Raw genomic sequence first — 17,126 nt, 5'->3', positions numbered from 1 at the left:
CAGAGTCTTCAAACAGCATAAGAGACTGCTGCATGACTTGAGGCTCAGACAGGTTCCCTGATATGCACGGGAGTGATGTGACAGACTGATGGGCATGGGTTTCAGGCGCCACCTGTGCACTTTCTGCAGAAGACTGGGTGGGAGATAATGTGAACTTCCTGGATCCACTGTCGGCCACCCAATTGACTGGCGCCTTTACTTGCTCAGGCCTTACCATCCTTAGAACGGCATTAGGCCCGACCAAATATCGCTGTAGATTCTGGCGGCTACTGGGACCTGAGGTAGTAGGTTCAGTAGGACGTGTAGCTGTGGCAGAACGGCCACGTCCTCTCCCTGCACCAGAGGCTCCACCAACACCACCACCACGACCATGACCGCGTACCTTATTAGATGTTTGCCTCATAGTTAGGGTTTACAAAGCAAAGTAAAAAGTGGTTAAGTATGTTAAAAATAATTAACCGCCATGTAGGGTATTGCACTCTATATTTTTTTTTTTAACTCTATATGACAGCTGTATTTCTGGCCTAAATGTGACAGTCACTTATGCACGTCTTATCCCAGATGTGCAGTATATCAGAGGCTTTTTTCACCCCAGTAACCAAAAAGCTGTATTTCTGGCCTAAATGTGACAGTTACTTATTCTTGTCTAATCCCAGATGTGCAGTATATTAGAGGGTTTTTTCACCCCAGTAGCCAAAAAGCCATATTTCTGGCCTAAATGTGACAGTCACTTATGCACGTGTAATCCCAGATGTGCAGTATATTAGAGGGTTTTTTCACCCCAGTAGCCAAAAAGTTGTATTTCTGGCCTAAATATGACAGTCACTTATGCTTGTCTAATCCCAGATATGCAGTATATCAGAGGCTTTTTACACCCCAGTAACCAAAAAGCTGTATTTCTGTCCTAAATGTGACAGTCACTTATGCTTGTCTAATCCCAGATGTGCAGTATATTAGAGGCTTTTTTCACCCCAGTAGCCAAAAAGCCGTATTTCTGGCCTAAATATGACAGTCACTTATGCACGTCTAATCCTAGATGTGCAGTATATCAGAGGCTTTTTTCACCCCATTAACCAAAAATCCATATTTCTGGCCTAAATGTGACAGTCACTTATGCTTGTCTAATCCCAGATATGCAGTATATCAGAGGCTTTTTTCACCCCAGTAACCAAAAAGCTGTATTTCTGTCCTAAATGTGACAGTCACTTATGCTTGTCTAATCCCAGATGTGCAGTATATTAGAGGGTTTTTTCACCCCAGTAACCAAAAAGCCGCATTTCTGGCCTAAATGTGACAGTCACTTATGCTTGTCTAATCCCAGATATGCAGTATATCAGAGGCTTTTTTCACCCTAGTAACCAAAAAGCTGTATTTCTTTCCTAAATGTGACAGTCACGTATGCTTGTCTAATCCCAGATGTGCAGTATATCAGAGGCTTTTTTCACCCCAGTATGCCAAAGCTGTATTTCTGGACTTGCAGACATGCAGATATCCTGTGCTGGTGCACTATCGTTGCATAAAATGGCTGCCGATCATGTATTGATATTGACTAACTGAAGAAAAAAAAGTTCGTTTTCAGCAGTAGTTGGCTCAGGGCAGGCTTAAAAAAATTGTGCACTGCACCCACAAAACACATTTGCTGTAGATCGCTGAGTACATAAACCAGTTCTTGATAAGATTGCTCCCTGATCTCTCCCTGACAGCAGCTGCAGCCTCTCCCTACACTAATCCGAGCAGAGTGACGGGCGGCGCTACATGACTCCAGCTTAAATAGAGGCTGGGTCACATGCTGCAGTTGGCCAATTACAGCCATGCCAATAGTAGGCATGGCTGTGATGGCCTTTTGGGGCAAGTAGTATGACGCTTGTTGATTGGCTGCAGCCTTTTAAAAAGCGCCAAGAAAGCGCCGAACCCGAACTTTTACGTAAATGTTCGGGTTCGGGTCCGGGTGCCGAAAAACCTAAAGTTCGGTACGAACCCGAACTTTACAGTTCGGGTTAGCTCAACTCTACTCATAAACATCAATTATAGTTGCACTCTTTATAGTTTGACGAGAATTTAACTTGAAGGGGTTGTCTCACTTCAGCAAGTGGCATTTATTATGTAGAGAAAGTTAATACAAGGCACTTACTAATGTATTGTGATTGTCCATATTGCCTCCTTTGCTTGCTGGATTCATTTTTCAATCAAATTATACATTGCCCGTTTCCATGGTTACAACCACCCTGCAATCAGTGATGCTTCTGCTTGCACACTATAGTAAAAAATGTCAGCCTCTCTGGTGATCGGGACCACAGGAGTGCATATAGGCTGGTATTTTTTATTTTATTTTTTATTTCTATGCAAGCACAGGCACGCTGATGGATTACAGGGTGGTCGTAACCATGGAAACGAGCAGTGTATAATGAATTTTTTAGCTGGAATTACAGGCATCAAAATCAGATTCTGAAGCTGTTTCATGCTGTACAGTAAAGTAGTAACAAGTCTAATTACAACCATTTACATGTTACAGTTGACCGACAATAAATAAGAAAGATAAATGATTATTTTGATGTTTATTGTTCGAATAAAAACATATTTAAGACAGCCAAAGATCTCATATTAAGTTTTAAATAATAAAACAGTGACACATTCGATGACAAAATGAAATGACAATGACGGTTTGTGTTAGGCACTGTTATCACATTTCGCCACTAGGTGGCAGCAATGAACTGTTTAGCTGATTTCTCCTTGTTCTGTTACAGTGCTGTATATTGAACTGTTCTCTGTTCCCTCCTTTAGGGTTCCTCTCTCAGTGTAGGCACCATGTGGGTTGCTGAGGTTGGTTCCTAAGCGCTCTGTTTGTTCTTCAAACAATGCTATTGTTCTGCTCTCCATGTATAGAATAATGAACAGTGATATAACTGTTATATTAAAGGATTAAAGGGAACCTGTCACCTGGATTTTGGGTATAGACCTGAGGACATGGGTTGCTAGATGGCTGCTAGCACATCCAAAATACCCAGTCCCCATAGCTCTGTGTGCTTTTATTGTTTAAAAAAAAACAACGATTTGATACATATGCAAATTAACCTGAGATGAGTCCTGTACGTGAGATGGGTCAGGGACAGGACTCATCTCAGGTTAATTTGCATATGTATAAAATAGTTTTTTTTTTTTTTTAAACAATAAAAGCACACAGAGCTATGGGGACTGGGTATTGCGGATGTGCTAGCGGCCATCTAGCAACCCATGTCCCCAGCTCTATACCCAAAATCCCGGTGACAGGTTCAATTTAAAGATACCTTTTATAATTAAAGAAACACTCCAAGGAAACAGTATATGATGTGTTATGCCTAGTGTAAAGCATGAGCGGATGTGCATGACATATTCACAGTCTGCCATAAGAAAATCCTGGTGTCAAGCACCTCCCCATTTTTATTTTTATTTTGTGTACTGCCAGTAGCCTAATAATTATACTTACAGCAGTTTTCAGTGGCTGTTGCAGATATGTAAAAAGTATAGGCAAAGTATAGGATATTATGCTTTCGCGTCCCCTTTTTAAATGATTTTTGTTCCCAAAAAATCCATTAATACTTGTGCACTGCTGCAGTATCTTACCATTGCAGATACTATCTTCACAGTACCATGTACCCCAAGAATGGGGTCCAGTGAATAGTGAGCATATTGCACATGAGTGTCTTTCTCCATTTACTGCTCTCTGACTTATAAGGGCCCATAGTGATGAATGGATGGGTGGCAGTGCACGCACTGTGTCCCCAGCAGTGCACGCACTGTGTCCTCTTCATTCTGAAAAGTCTTTTGAAAATCCCAAAGCAGTGGATGAAGTGGACACAGCACATGGCCAATATGCTTTCCATTCCAGTGGTGGGACCCGCGCTTATTGGAGCCTTATGGCATATCCCTGTAAGTTGCAAATTGTAGATTTTATATATTTTATCCATTTTATAGATTTTATCCATTAGATTTTATCCAAATTATATCCATTATCCTGGAGTAATGGAAGGATAGCAGTATCAATCACAGGTATAGACCAGTTATAGACAACTTATCAACTACCCCCCTGCAATGCAATCCACAATGCCAATGGCTTGCTTTGACAGGCTGGGGCCTATAAAAGACTCCCAGTGCTGCCATTAGTACATTCATATTAGGCCTTGGATTAAACAGACAATACTATATTAGAATGCAATGACATTCCAATACATTATTATTAATTACATTAATGAAAGTCATCTAGTGGGACAAAAGAAAATAAAGTTCAATACATTTTGGAGAAAAAGTGATATAAAGAAAAAAGTAATATCTGTTGTGACTGGCAGAATACATTCAGAAAAAATCTTCAAAATATTGGGTGCATTCTTAAAGGGGTTCTCTGGGAATTAAGAAAATGAAAATGCTTAAATATTACTTTATTATAAATATATTCCCAAATACCTTTCATTAGTTATAATGGCTCGTTTTGTCAAAGAAGCAATCATTAGGAGAAATAAAATGGCCGCCATCCTATTAGTACACACAAAACCTGTCCTAATCACACAGGAGGAAAACTTACTTCACAACACTGAGCTAAAGAGCTGTCTCATCCTCCTCTCTGATCCTGAAGACAGCTGATCTTTAGCTGAATGTCTGTAGGAATGGGATTCATGAGGAGACATGAAGTACAGAAAAGAGGGTGGGGATGTGGGTAATGAGCAGCAGCACTTGTATGCAGTCTCCATGTAACAGGGAGCTGGCGGTGCGCTTCCTCCTTGGAGCACCGCCGGCACCCCGCTGACAGAGAGGGAGGAGGAGCCGGCGTCGGACGTGGCAGGAGTCCTCGTCTCCCTGGCAACCAGGGAGGGGGGAGGACCCAGCAGCGTGCACTTCCTCAGCGCGGCCAGCGTCCTCCATCCCCTAGGCACCGAGCAGGGGCAGGAATGAGTGCCGATGGTGATGAGTCGGCGCTCAGAGTAGTGGCTGGGGCTGAAGCAGGGTCATGTGACGCAGGCCATGTCACGTGACCATTCAGTCTGGCCTATTTAACAGGCAACTTGCTGGCCACAAGTTGCCTGTGATTGGTCTTAGTACTCACCAGCGTATTTCCTGCATGTATGTTTGTGGAACTCGACCTCGGCTTGTGTTTGACTCCTGATCTCGTGTTATCCCTTTGTACCAATGTGATCTCTTGGCTTCTGACCTCAGTTTGTATTTGACCTCGATTCTGTCTTATCCCTTTGTACTAACGTGATCTCCTGGCTTCGGACCTCAGTTTGTATTTTGACCTCGATTCTGCATTATTCCTGTGTACTGACGTGACCTCCTGGTACTTGACCTTGGCTTCCATTTTGTCCTGTTTTTGTCTACGGCGTGTTATTGCTTGTTTGGTTTCTACCCAGCCTGGAAGTTTATGATTTTGTCTTTGTCTCTTGTTTTCTCCACTTTGTTCCCTCCCTCTAAGCTCCTGAACGTACTTAAGCTAGGGACTGCCATCCAGTTGTGCACCGTCAGTTAGGACGGATCGTGCAAGTAGGTAGGGATAGCGGTGTGGGCGGACCTCAGGGCTGCACTTATCCCTACCACCCGACACTCCAATACCACAGCTCCACAGTACCTGTCCTGTCCGCCCTCTATGTACTTCATGTCTTCTCATGAACCCCATTCCCACAGAGAGGATAATGAGGGTGTAGATAATGAACAGCAGCACTTGTATGCAATCTCCATTACCACACTCTGTCCTCTTTGTACTTCATGAACTCCGTTCGCGTAGAGATTTAGCTGAAGATCTTATCATCTGTATGACAAGCAGAGCAGAGAGGAGGATGAGGCAGCTCTTTTGCTCACTGCTGTGAAGTAACTTGTCCTCATGTGTGATTAGGACAGGTTTTATGTGTACTAATAGGATGGCGGACATTTTATTTCTCCTAACGATTGCTCCCCAGACAAAACAAGCCATTATAACTAATGAAAGATATTTGGGAATATCTTTATAATAAAGTAATATTTAAGTGTTTTCATTTTCTCAATTCCAAGAGATCCCCTTTTAATAGAAAAATTGGCTGTCAATGAGAATAGGTCCAGCATTGTGTGCTAATTAGTTTTATAATATTTCATTAAAGGGATGGGAGTTATATTTTTCACAAATCTCTGTACAGAGTTAATGGGGTATTCCGTCCAGAAGCATTTATTTTATTTCATATGCATTGTTGCACATGTTTTTTTTTCTTCTCACTTATTAAAAGAGTGTGCCCAAATTTGCGGGTTAACGGAGTTGTTACCTTCAAATTCATGCAGCTATTAACCACTGCAGGTAGACAGGGTTTTGGACGGTGGGAAACTGACAGGTGAATGGTATTTCCAGTGGGTAGCATGCATAACTGTATATTCAGAAGTATTCCAGTGGGCCTTAGAGCAGCCTACTTATAGTCAGGCTTGTATCTGTGGGCCTCATAGTGGGACCTACTGTGGGACCTATTGTCAGCTGCTGGTCTCCAGCAGCACAGATTAGCAGCAGCACCAAGGTGGATGCATGAAAACAAAAATGATGGAAAAGTTATTTTAATGCACACTGCAAATTACTTTAAAACAGCTATTATTAGCCTTTCAGGATTATTGGTATGAAACTGATTTATGGGATAAACCCTTTAACTCTACATACAAGTTCTGGCTCAGCTATTTCCAGCAGTCCCATAGCGGTGAATTCAGAGGTGGCCATCCTTGTGAGGCTTGTTCTACATTCATTGCTATGGGACTTCCAAAAACAGCTGGGCACGCTTGCTCAACTATTTTTGGAACTTTCACACTGGTGAACGTAAAGCAATCTGGCATGCTTACCGTGCTCTCCTTCCCTTTGGGGGCCCTGTTCTGGAGACAGGAGCGGGTCCCTGAGGTGGGACTTGTAGCTATCTGACATTGATGGAATAGCTTAACGATATGCCAATGCCATCAATGTCGCAGATGGGAATGCCCTTTTAATAATTCTAGATATTTTTAAAGCTATTTATGTGTAATGAGAGAATATTATCCAGACTATTTTCAATGTAACTAGGTAAAAGAACTACGAGATAAAGCAGAGTACTATAGACATCGTGCCCAGGGAACTCACTTCTCCCGTGAACACTTCAATCAGATAATCTCTAATAGCAACAAACTTTGGGATATGTCTACAGACTCCAGCAGTGAAGAAGATCTGAGCAGGAATATCAGAGCTCTAGATCTGGCCGGGTATGTTTTTATATTATCTCCTCATTACATTACACCTATAATAAAAGAAGAACAGTCAAGATTTAAAGGGCTGTCTCACTTCAGGAAATGGCATTTATCATATAGACATAGTTAAGGCTACTTTCACACTCGCGTTTGGTGCGGATCCGTCATGGATCTGCACAAGCGCATCCGTTCAGATAATACAACCGCATGCATCCGTTCAGAACGGATCCATTTGTATTATCTTTAAAATAGCCAAAACTGATCCGTCTTGAGCACAATTGAATGTCAATGGGGGACGGATCCCTTTTTTGTTGTGCCATATTGTGTCAGTGAAAACGGATTTGTCCCCATTGACTTACATTGTGTGTCAGAACGGATCCGTTTGGCTCAGTTTCGTCAGATGGACACCAAAACGCTGCAAGCAGCGTTTTGGTGTCCGCCTCCAAAGTGGAATGAAGGTGGAACGGAGGCAAACTGATGCATTCTGAGCGGATCCTCTTCCATTCAGAATGCATTAAGGGCAAAACTGATCCGTTTTGGACCGCTTGTGAGAGCCCTGGACGAATCTCACAAACGGATAGCCAAAACACTAGTGTGAAAGTAGACTAATGCGACACTTACTAATGTATTGTGATTGTCCATATTGCTTCCTTTGCTGGCTTCATTCCTTTTTCCATCACATTATACACTGCTCATATCCAGGGGTCACGATCCCCCTGCAATCCAGCAGCAGTGGTCGTGCTTGTACACTATAAGAAAAAAGGCTGGTCTCTCTGGTGGCCAGGACCATGGGAGCACGCATAAGCATGCATGCACAGCAGCTCCTGTCCCGGCCACCTCGTATCCCTGCTGCAGTGGTGGCCATAACCCCTGGATACGAGCAGTGTATAATGTGATGGAGAAATGAATCAAGCCAGCAAGCTGAAGTGAGACAACCCCTTTAAAACCTTCATTTTCTTGATTTATTTTCCCCAATGATTTCTACTAGGGATGAGCGAATTGACTTCGGATGAAACATCCGAAGTCGATTCGCATAAAACTTAGTTTTAATACTGTACGGAGCAGGAGCTCCGTACAGTATTATAATGTATTGGCTTCGATGAGCCAAAGTTATTGCTTCGCGAAGTCGGGCGAGACTTCGCGCAATAACTTCAGAAATTGATTTATACAGTAAAAAAACATTTTCCAAACTCAGGTTCGGTTCCAAGGCTTTTTTACAACACAAATTTATTTATGAAGTTATTGCGCGAAGTCTCGCGAGACTTCACGAAGCAATAACTTCGGCTCATCTGAGCCAATATATTCTAATACTGTACGGAGCTCCTCCTCCGTACAGTATTAGAACGAAGTTTTATGCGAATCGACTTCGGATGTTTCATTTGAAGTCGATTCGCTCAAACCTAATTTCTACCTGTGGGCTTGAGGAACTTTGTGACAGCTGGCTCTCTATTAGACAGTTAAAGTGTGGAGAATTTTAGTGTATTGCAGATGAAATACCATGAAATGTGCATCATTTAAATGCTGATATCTGGCCTCAGTATTAGGGCTCATGCACACAAACATGTGGTGGCCGGGCCCGTGCTGCGGACCACAAATTGCGGTCCGCAATCAACGGGCACCAACCGGGGCCACCGCATGTGGATCGCGGACCCCATTCAAGTGCATCTGACAGTCCGCACTGCAAAAAAGTAGCGCATGCACTAAAGTGCGGAGGCACGGAGAGAAATCCTGTTCCTCCATTCTGCACCGACCTTCCGGATTGCGGACCCATTCAAGTGAATGGCTCCGTAATCCGCATGCGGCAGCCCTACGGCAGACTGCAATTTGCGGTCCGTAGCACGGGCCCGGCCGGCACACATTCGTGTGCATGAGCCCTTAGAGACTTATATGTGGGTGTAGCTTCAGAATTTATCCTGGATCTCCTAATCCTGCAATCAATTCACACAATATATGTTTTGTTTGAATGTGTACTATACAATATGATTGATAGATTAAAGAGGACCTTTCACTGATTCTTACCCTATGAACTAAGTATACATACATGTGGAGCGGCGCCCGGGGATCTCTCTGCACTTACTATTATCCCCGGGCGCCGCTCCGTTCTCCTGCTATGTCCTCCGGTATCTCCGTTCCCTAAGTTATAGAAGGCGGAGTCTGCCCTAGCGCTGGCCAATTGCATTGCAGAGCTCACAGCCTGGGAGAAAATAACCTCCCAGGCTGTGAGCTCTGCGCTGCGATTGGCCAGCGCTAGGGCAGACTCCGCCTACCATAACTTAGGGACTGGTATCTCCGCCTACTATAACTTAGTGAGCGGAGATACCGGAGGGCATAGCGGCAGAACGGAGCGGCGCCCGGGGATAATAGTAAGTGCAGTGAGATCCCCGGGCGCCGCTCTACATATCTGTATAGTTAGTTCATAGGGTAAGAATCGGTGAAAGGTCCTCTTTAAAACAAGCTAAAAGTAACTTTTTTCTGCCTGATTCAACTTTTGTTACATGTATGTTATATGTAATCTTCCGTGATTGTATGTGCACAGGAACTTTGCACAGATCTCAGTTGTTTCTGTCAGCCCCATAGACATTAAATGGAGCGACAGGGCACATGATCGAGCACTGCCGCATTCAGATTTCAATGAGGAGGAACAGAGCACTCAGGACCCCCATACTAGTGATCAGTGGGGAGCTCAGAGTTGGGGCCTCTAGAAATCAGACTTTTATTGCCTGTCCTATGGATAGACAGTAACTATCGATTGTGGGAAACCCTTAAAGAGGTTGTCCAGTTATTTTTTTAATTTGCCCCTCCAGCCAGGACCTGTGGAGAAATCCATACTCATCTGATCAATGCACTCAGTTCTGTCTTCACTGGGCTTCTAACAGGATCACCTGCAATTGCAACCAATGACTGGCCTTGGCAGTGATGTGTCCCCAAGTATTACTTAGCAATGATGTACTGCTGATGCCATTCATTGGCTGCAGTGGCACACTTGAACTCATTTGTTCAGGAAATTGACAAGTTCAGTAAAGATACTCCCGGAGCCAAGGAGCCGGAAACAAGCGGCAAGACCAGGTGAGTATGGATTTTTTTCACAGGTAACGCTGGCTGATGGGGGAGGATAGATTAAAAAAAAAAAGACCCTAGCAACTTCTTTAGGATGAAATAGGTCCTCCTTTTATAAATAAACATATAATCATTATCATCATACACTCATACCTATATCCTTACTTGGTTTTGTGCACTGGTTGTGTAGATTGCAAACACCTTCGAAGAAAGAAAAGTTCCAACAATCGCCAGCAAAAGTGAAAATGCCATCTAATACAGGGCACCTAGGGGCTTCGGATGCTTCCACACTACCAGTTAGAAGGAAATTAGTTTGGGATGAATGTGATGATGCAGCACCAACAGAAAATATAGAACCTTTGCAATTTGAGGATGAAACCGATGAATTGGAAGAGAAAAAACGCACAGAAGAAGAAAACACAGCAGAACAGCACTTAGAACACAACAATGGAAAAAGAAGTATGCAGAAGTAGGTTTTTTTGAATACTTATGTTTCCAGCTTCTATTTGAAACGTTTTCTTATTTGTTGTATCATCTTGATAGGTGGCAGATTTTGTAAATTACTGTCAGAAAGTCCTGTGATATTCCGTCCAGGCACCATTTTTAGTGATTACGTTCGGTGAGACCATTGGAAGAGGTCTATCAAATATATGACTTTACATAGGAGTGAAGTGAAGGGTTATCCTGATTTTTAAAATTGATGGCCTACCCATAGGAAACAGCCACACAGGGTGGATTTTGTGCAGCACAATTTCCGCAATTCCGCTGCAAAATCTGCGATAAATCTACGGCATAGTCTATGTGGTCGGCACTCTGGGTGTACTTTATACTGTACTTGCTCATTGGTAGGGTAGCACTCCTGGATATCTTAGTATAGAAGACATTTTCAGGACCTTGATCACACCCTAATAAGGCTACTTTCACACCTGCGTTAGGTGCGGATCCGTCTGGTGTCTGCACAGACGGATCCGCACCTATAATGCAAACGCTTAGATCCGTTCAGAACGGATCCGTTTGCATTACCATGAACAAAAAAAAAATGCTAATGCATCCGTTTTGACTTTACATTGAAAGTCAATGGGGGACGGATCCGTTTGAAAATTGAGCCATACTGTGTCAACTTCAAACGGATCCGTCCCCATTGACTTACATTGTAAGTCTGGACAGATCCGTTTGCCTCCGCATGGCCAGGCGGACACCCGAACGCTGCAAGCAGCGTTCAGGGGTCCGCCTGCTGAGCGGAGCGGAGGCTGAACGCTGCCAGACTGATGCATTCTGAGCGGATCCGCATCCATTCAGAATGCATTAGGGCAGTACGGATGTGTTCGGGGCCGCTTGTGAGACCCTTCAAACGGAACTCACAAGCGGAGCCCCGAACGCTAGTGTGAAAGTAGCCTAAGCTGTGCAGGAGAATGTGGTCATGCGGATGGAAATATCAATAAAACACTATACTTGTCTCTCAAGCTACTTCAGAGTGCCGTGGTATTCTATACTAAGAATCCACAGGGTAATCTGCATTTGTCACATGCAGATTTATTGCAGCTTTTGCTGGAGATTTACCATGGATTTCACTGTATGCATTGCAAAGGGTGAAATCCATAGTGGAAATCAGCAGCATGAATTAAAATGTTATAGATTTAAAATCCACAATACATGTCAATTTTCCGCTGTAGATTTTTTACACAGTTTGTGGATGAGACTAGGTAAAATCTCATCCATTTTGCTACTACTGTAATACACTGTGGATCTTCTGAACCTAAACCCGCAGCAGAAAATCCATAGCTTATCTGCCATGTGATCATCATACCCTAAGGTACAATATGAAGCACACCTGCTACAAAAAGTATGGTGTGTGCAGCATGAACCAGTGTAAAACCTGGTGAAAATAATTAAAGAGGCTGCAGCACTTGTCTGAGTGCCATGGGCCCCTTCTCAACGGTTGTGCAAAGACCTTCAGCAATTTAATATTGATGGTCTATTGTAAAGATATACCATCCATGGATTAGCCCTTAAAGAGCATCTGTCAGCATGATGGACCCTATTAAACTAAATGTATTGCCTGGTAGGGTTGGTCATGCTGAAAAAAATGATACCCTTCTTTTGTATTTAGGCTCAATAGCTGCAGAGACTTTTTATATTTATCCTCATGACCTATTTGGAGCACCAAGGGGCTGGCCGTAGCGCTTGGAGAATTGCAAGTGCATTGTCCCTTTGCTCTGTTCACTCCCCCTCCCCTTTGATCAATAGAGCTAGACTTCTCATCTAGCCCTGTATTTGCGCACCTGCATCAGGTTGGCCCAGAGACTTGGTGCAGTGGATCAGATGTTGCTTTCCCAGCTTGAGAAGCCGCAATAGATCTATTGGGCAAGTACCAATTCAGTGCCTGCACAGTGGATTTAGTGAGCTCAAAAGGCAGCACTCATTAGATACACTGCTCAGGCTCTGAGCCACTGAGCTGATTCAGCGTTTGCACAAAGCTTCTGCTGCTGTTTTTCAGCTCGGGAAACAGCATCTAATCCACTGTGCAACCGGCGAGTCACTGGGCTGACTCAACGAAGGTGCAAGAACACAAGGATAGACAAGTCAATCAAAGAGGGGGAATAAAGGAGAGCACACATGCATTGGGCTTGCAGTGCTCACAGCACTATTGCAAGCCCTCTGGTGCTCCAAGTAGATCATTAGCTTACATATAAAAAGTCATATATCTCTGCAGCTATTGAGCCTAGATACAAAAGAAGGGCATCATTCTACTTAGGATGATTAACCCTACCAGGCAATATGCTTGGTTTAATACATTTTATAATGCTAACAGAGGCTCTTTAAAAATGTATACTAGTGAATTCAAAAACAGAGTAAATGCAGTTGAGTTTGTAAGAACCTTATGTATAATGGCCAGACATATGCCAAATAAACTCTCTTTTCATTTATTTGGCTATTAAAGTCTTTGAGCACGTTCGACAGATACGTGTGGAGATTTTCCCTGTGTCTGTGGTGATCATTCACCTATCCACAAATGTTGTGTGGTACCAAACAAAGCATCTGTTTGCATGATGTAAGTTAAGTTTACAGATGTATGAAATTGGGTACTATGGCACTTTAATCTGACCTAAAGCAGGTCTATGAGAAGCAGACATTTGGTAATACGGAGGTTTTAAAGCCAGTAACCTAGTACGAATAATTAATTTTCATTATTAAACAATATATTTCAAACATGGTCTGTGCGTTTTGTAAAATTCCCTGCATTATGGGTTAGCTATACCCGTCTATATCTGAGGTGGAATGAAGTAATTGATTTTCCTATACTGGGACAAAGCTGCATAAAACCAAACGGCATTCTTGGTTTCTCTCACAATTTCCATCAATCACCTTAGTGGTAACCTTTCATTTGCCAGCATCAGTGTTACTATGCACAGCTTGTATCATGGTCTTCTTGGAGGAGAAGTGACTCAGCAGGAAGTTGTGAGCTCAGCCTTCACCGTAGCACGTAGCGGAACAGCTCTTCTAGCCACAAATGCCACTCTAGTGTCATAAGGAATCTGGAGTTTTTTTTCTGAGTTCCAGGTTTCTTTGGTTGGGCCAGAAGAAGTGAGCTCACTATTCTCCATGATACATAGAGGAACACCTCGACCAACCACAAAACTCTGCTCTTATGTCATAAAATGTCATACAGTAGAGATTCTTTTTCTTTGTTTCTAGGTTTCTAAATGTTAGGAATGCTGTTAAGATGAATGAGAGTTTCTTACTTCTTTTTTTCTTTAGCCGTTTACTGATTAATTTGTAGAAAGAGAAAAGTATCTTACAGCCGGCTTCCTTTCACATTCTGCTACACCAAGACATCAATGTAACTAATATCTTCTTAACACACCTAACTTTATAGGTATTTTAAAGGATTCGGAGCATTCATTTTTGGCTGAAAAGCATTTTTGCAATAGGGTTTTATTAAAAATGGTGCCCAGTTTGGTTTCTGCAGCTTGGGTATCACAATGCCTGGCAAGCTGCAGAATGCCATTCACAGGAAAATCTGCCAGAGAGCTCGTCTGATGGCTTGGTCACCAGTCCCACAGTATCCTTTCCTGAATGATCTATGCTGATTTAGGACCCAAAGTTAAACTTTGCCTTCTTACATGGCACTATACATATGAGACATTGTACAAATTCACAGGTAATACATTTATAGGAAACACATAAAGGCATCTCAACAAACAGCGCCGTAGAGCGTATGTAATAAAATATCAAGTATATTTGTTAGGTAAGCTGTGCTTGTTTGAGGCACAATATTTCAGAGCAGATTTATCCATGTTTTCTGACGTAAATTCATTAGAAAATATGGTTTCAGACACACTGCATATTTATAAAGCCACATTTTATTTCCCCAAAAAAGTATTAAGAGGGTTCAAGGGGTTATCCAACCCCTATAATGACCTCCCTAATGCCCGGGCCCCTCAGATTATACTTACCCCGTAGGGTATATGACCAGTCCTCCCCTGAAGGGGAATTTATGTGGGTTGTCTTTTACTTGTTTCTAGCTCTGGCCTTGAGCAGAAAGAGCAATGAGAGCTAGAAAATTCTGTTCTCATCCCGGAAAGTGATGCGGCCTGGAATGCTGGATGCAATAGTATGATTGTGGGTCGTGAGTTAAGGAATATGCTTAAAGTGCTTAGAGTTATCTCTGGAGTATTAATTATGGCTGCAAATGCAGAATCTTTGTTATGACAGAATAATTTTGATGCAAATGGAGTTTAAAGGTGTTGTCTCACTTCAGCAAGTCACATTTATAATGTAGAGAAAGTTAAAACAAGGCACTTACTAATATATTGGGATTGTCCATATTGCCTCCTTTACAGAACTTAATTTATTTTTCCATCATTATGCAAAGCACGTATCGAGGGGTTACGACCACCTTGCAGTCCATCAGTGGTGGCAGTGTTTGCTCACTATAGGAAAAACCGCTGGCATCTCTGGTGGCCAGGACCATGAGAGCGCACTTAGGCTGGTGCTTTTTGCTATAGTGTACAAGCACGGCCACCACGGATAGATTGCAGGATGGTCTTAACTCCTGAAGACAAGCTGTGTATAATGTGATGGAAAAATGAATCCAGCCAGCAAAGGAGGCAATATGGACAATCACAATACATTAGTAAGTGCCTTGTATTACCTTTCTCTACATAATAAATGCCATTTGTTGAAGTGAAACAACCCCTTTAAAGAATCTTAATGATAGATGCACAGTTTAGAAGCACAAAATGATAAATGCCAGTCTCCATATTCTTAAAGTACAGTATTGGTGCTCCAATTGAACAGACGTAAAAAAGGGTTCCTAAGGTCTCGTTCACACAAACGTATTTTGTGTTCCATATATGGGCCGTTTTCTGTGTTCCGCATACGGTTCGTATACGGAACCATTCATTTCAATGGGTCCACAAAAGATGCGGACAGCACTCTGCGTGCTGTCCGCATCCGTTGCTCCGTTCGGTGGCCCCGCAAAAATTGTGAGTCCTGTCCTATTCTTGTCCATTTTGCGGACAAGAATAGGCATTTCTATATCAGGCCTCCTGTTCCGTTCCGCAAATTGCGGAAGGCACACGGGCGCCATCCGTGTTCTGCGGATTCGCAATTTGCGGACCGCAAAAAATGGCACGTTCGTGTGAACGAGCCCTAATCCGTATGATTTCAGAGGATCAGTGATTGGTTAACATGTAATTATGTGTATATGTAACTTTAAAGTATATTTTTATAGAACATTCAATGCAAAATATAGTCCTTCTGAAGATGAGTCTGACATTTCCTCAGTGTCAGTGGTTGAAGGAAGACTTCCTACTCCAAAATTAAAAACCTATGGGCTAGCACAGAGGACTCATCATGACCGAACTACTCCAACCGCAGGTAACGTCTGACTCCAGACAGAAAAATAACATCCATTGCCAATATACCTTTTTATTCCTGAGAATTGTAGATATTGGAGTGAAACTATTTTAGTCATAGACTGTGCAGCTGAGGCAAGGCCTTATTAAAGGCCTGGTGACCTTATCATTCATTTTGTATACTTATGTATTGACGTGATGTAATATTTCATGGCAATAAGTTAAATCAAGGACCTCTGACTAAGGACTCATGGACACGACTGTATGCCCTCCGAGACATACTGTCTAATCGTGGCCACGGGAGCACGCAGCATCATAGGTTACTATGATACTGTGCGCATCGGGCCGCCTGCAGGCCTATTGTCCTGCACTCATATGATCATATGAGTGCAGGACAATAGACCCGCGGGCGGCCCAATGCGCACAGTATCAGAGTAACCTATGATGCTGGGTGCTCCCGTGCGCATGATGTATGCCGCTCCGGGACATATGGACCGCATGTCTCGGAGGGCATACGGTCGGTCGTGTGCATGAGCCCTAATTCATCTACTACGGGGGACATTGCTGTTGCCCATTGATCCAACCATTGTACATCTGAGCCAGAGAGAAGTACCTGATGCCTATGCATGAAGGTCGCACATTACCCTCTTCCATTTCATGGTAATGCTCCTCAAGGGGCAGTTCGTGTGAAAACATGCATACTTCAGTGCATATTACTATATTAACCAAGCTTAATTTATGCAAAGATACATTCTATGGTATGAATTATTATTGTTTTTTTAGGTGGCGCTCTTTTAGTATCCCCAAGTAAACATCAGGACAATTCAGAACTCAAACATATCAAATCCCCCCAAAAAACACTCTCCAACGGTTTACATCAAGGAAAATCCAAAAAGGTGAGAAATATTTTTTAATAAAATGAAACATCTCATAATGAAATATAACATTTTTTAATTGCAATATCAGTTTTTATTTTGAATATGACTGAGAAATGTATGTAATTGGGGTCAGCTTGTAGCT

At 42.8% G+C, this 17,126-nt stretch overlaps 1 protein-coding gene across 3 annotated transcripts in view; it reads left to right on the top strand.

Moving 5' to 3' along the window:
- The window catches only part of MDM1 (Mdm1 nuclear protein), a 53,873-nt gene that overhangs the window by 21,583 nt on the left and 15,164 nt on the right, over window positions 1-17,126 (top strand). For 2 of the 3 annotated variants that reach the window (XM_040409600.1, XM_040409610.1), the window contains exons 8-12: window positions 2,782-2,820; window positions 7,028-7,203; window positions 10,436-10,714; window positions 15,983-16,128; window positions 16,890-17,002. In XM_040409600.1, the coding sequence (XP_040265534.1) occupies window positions 2,782-2,820; window positions 7,028-7,203; window positions 10,436-10,714; window positions 15,983-16,128; window positions 16,890-17,002 (753 nt within the window). The remainder of the gene's footprint in view (window positions 1-2,781; window positions 2,821-7,027; window positions 7,204-10,435; window positions 10,715-15,982; window positions 16,129-16,889; window positions 17,003-17,126) is intronic. The other variant, XM_040409616.1, reaches the window with a different exon arrangement.

Source organism: Bufo bufo, chromosome 1 (assembly GCF_905171765.1).
Source record: "Bufo bufo chromosome 1, aBufBuf1.1, whole genome shotgun sequence".
Taxonomy (NCBI): Eukaryota; Metazoa; Chordata; class Amphibia; order Anura; family Bufonidae; genus Bufo; species Bufo bufo.
This window is presented reverse-complemented; position numbering and strand designations above follow the sequence as displayed.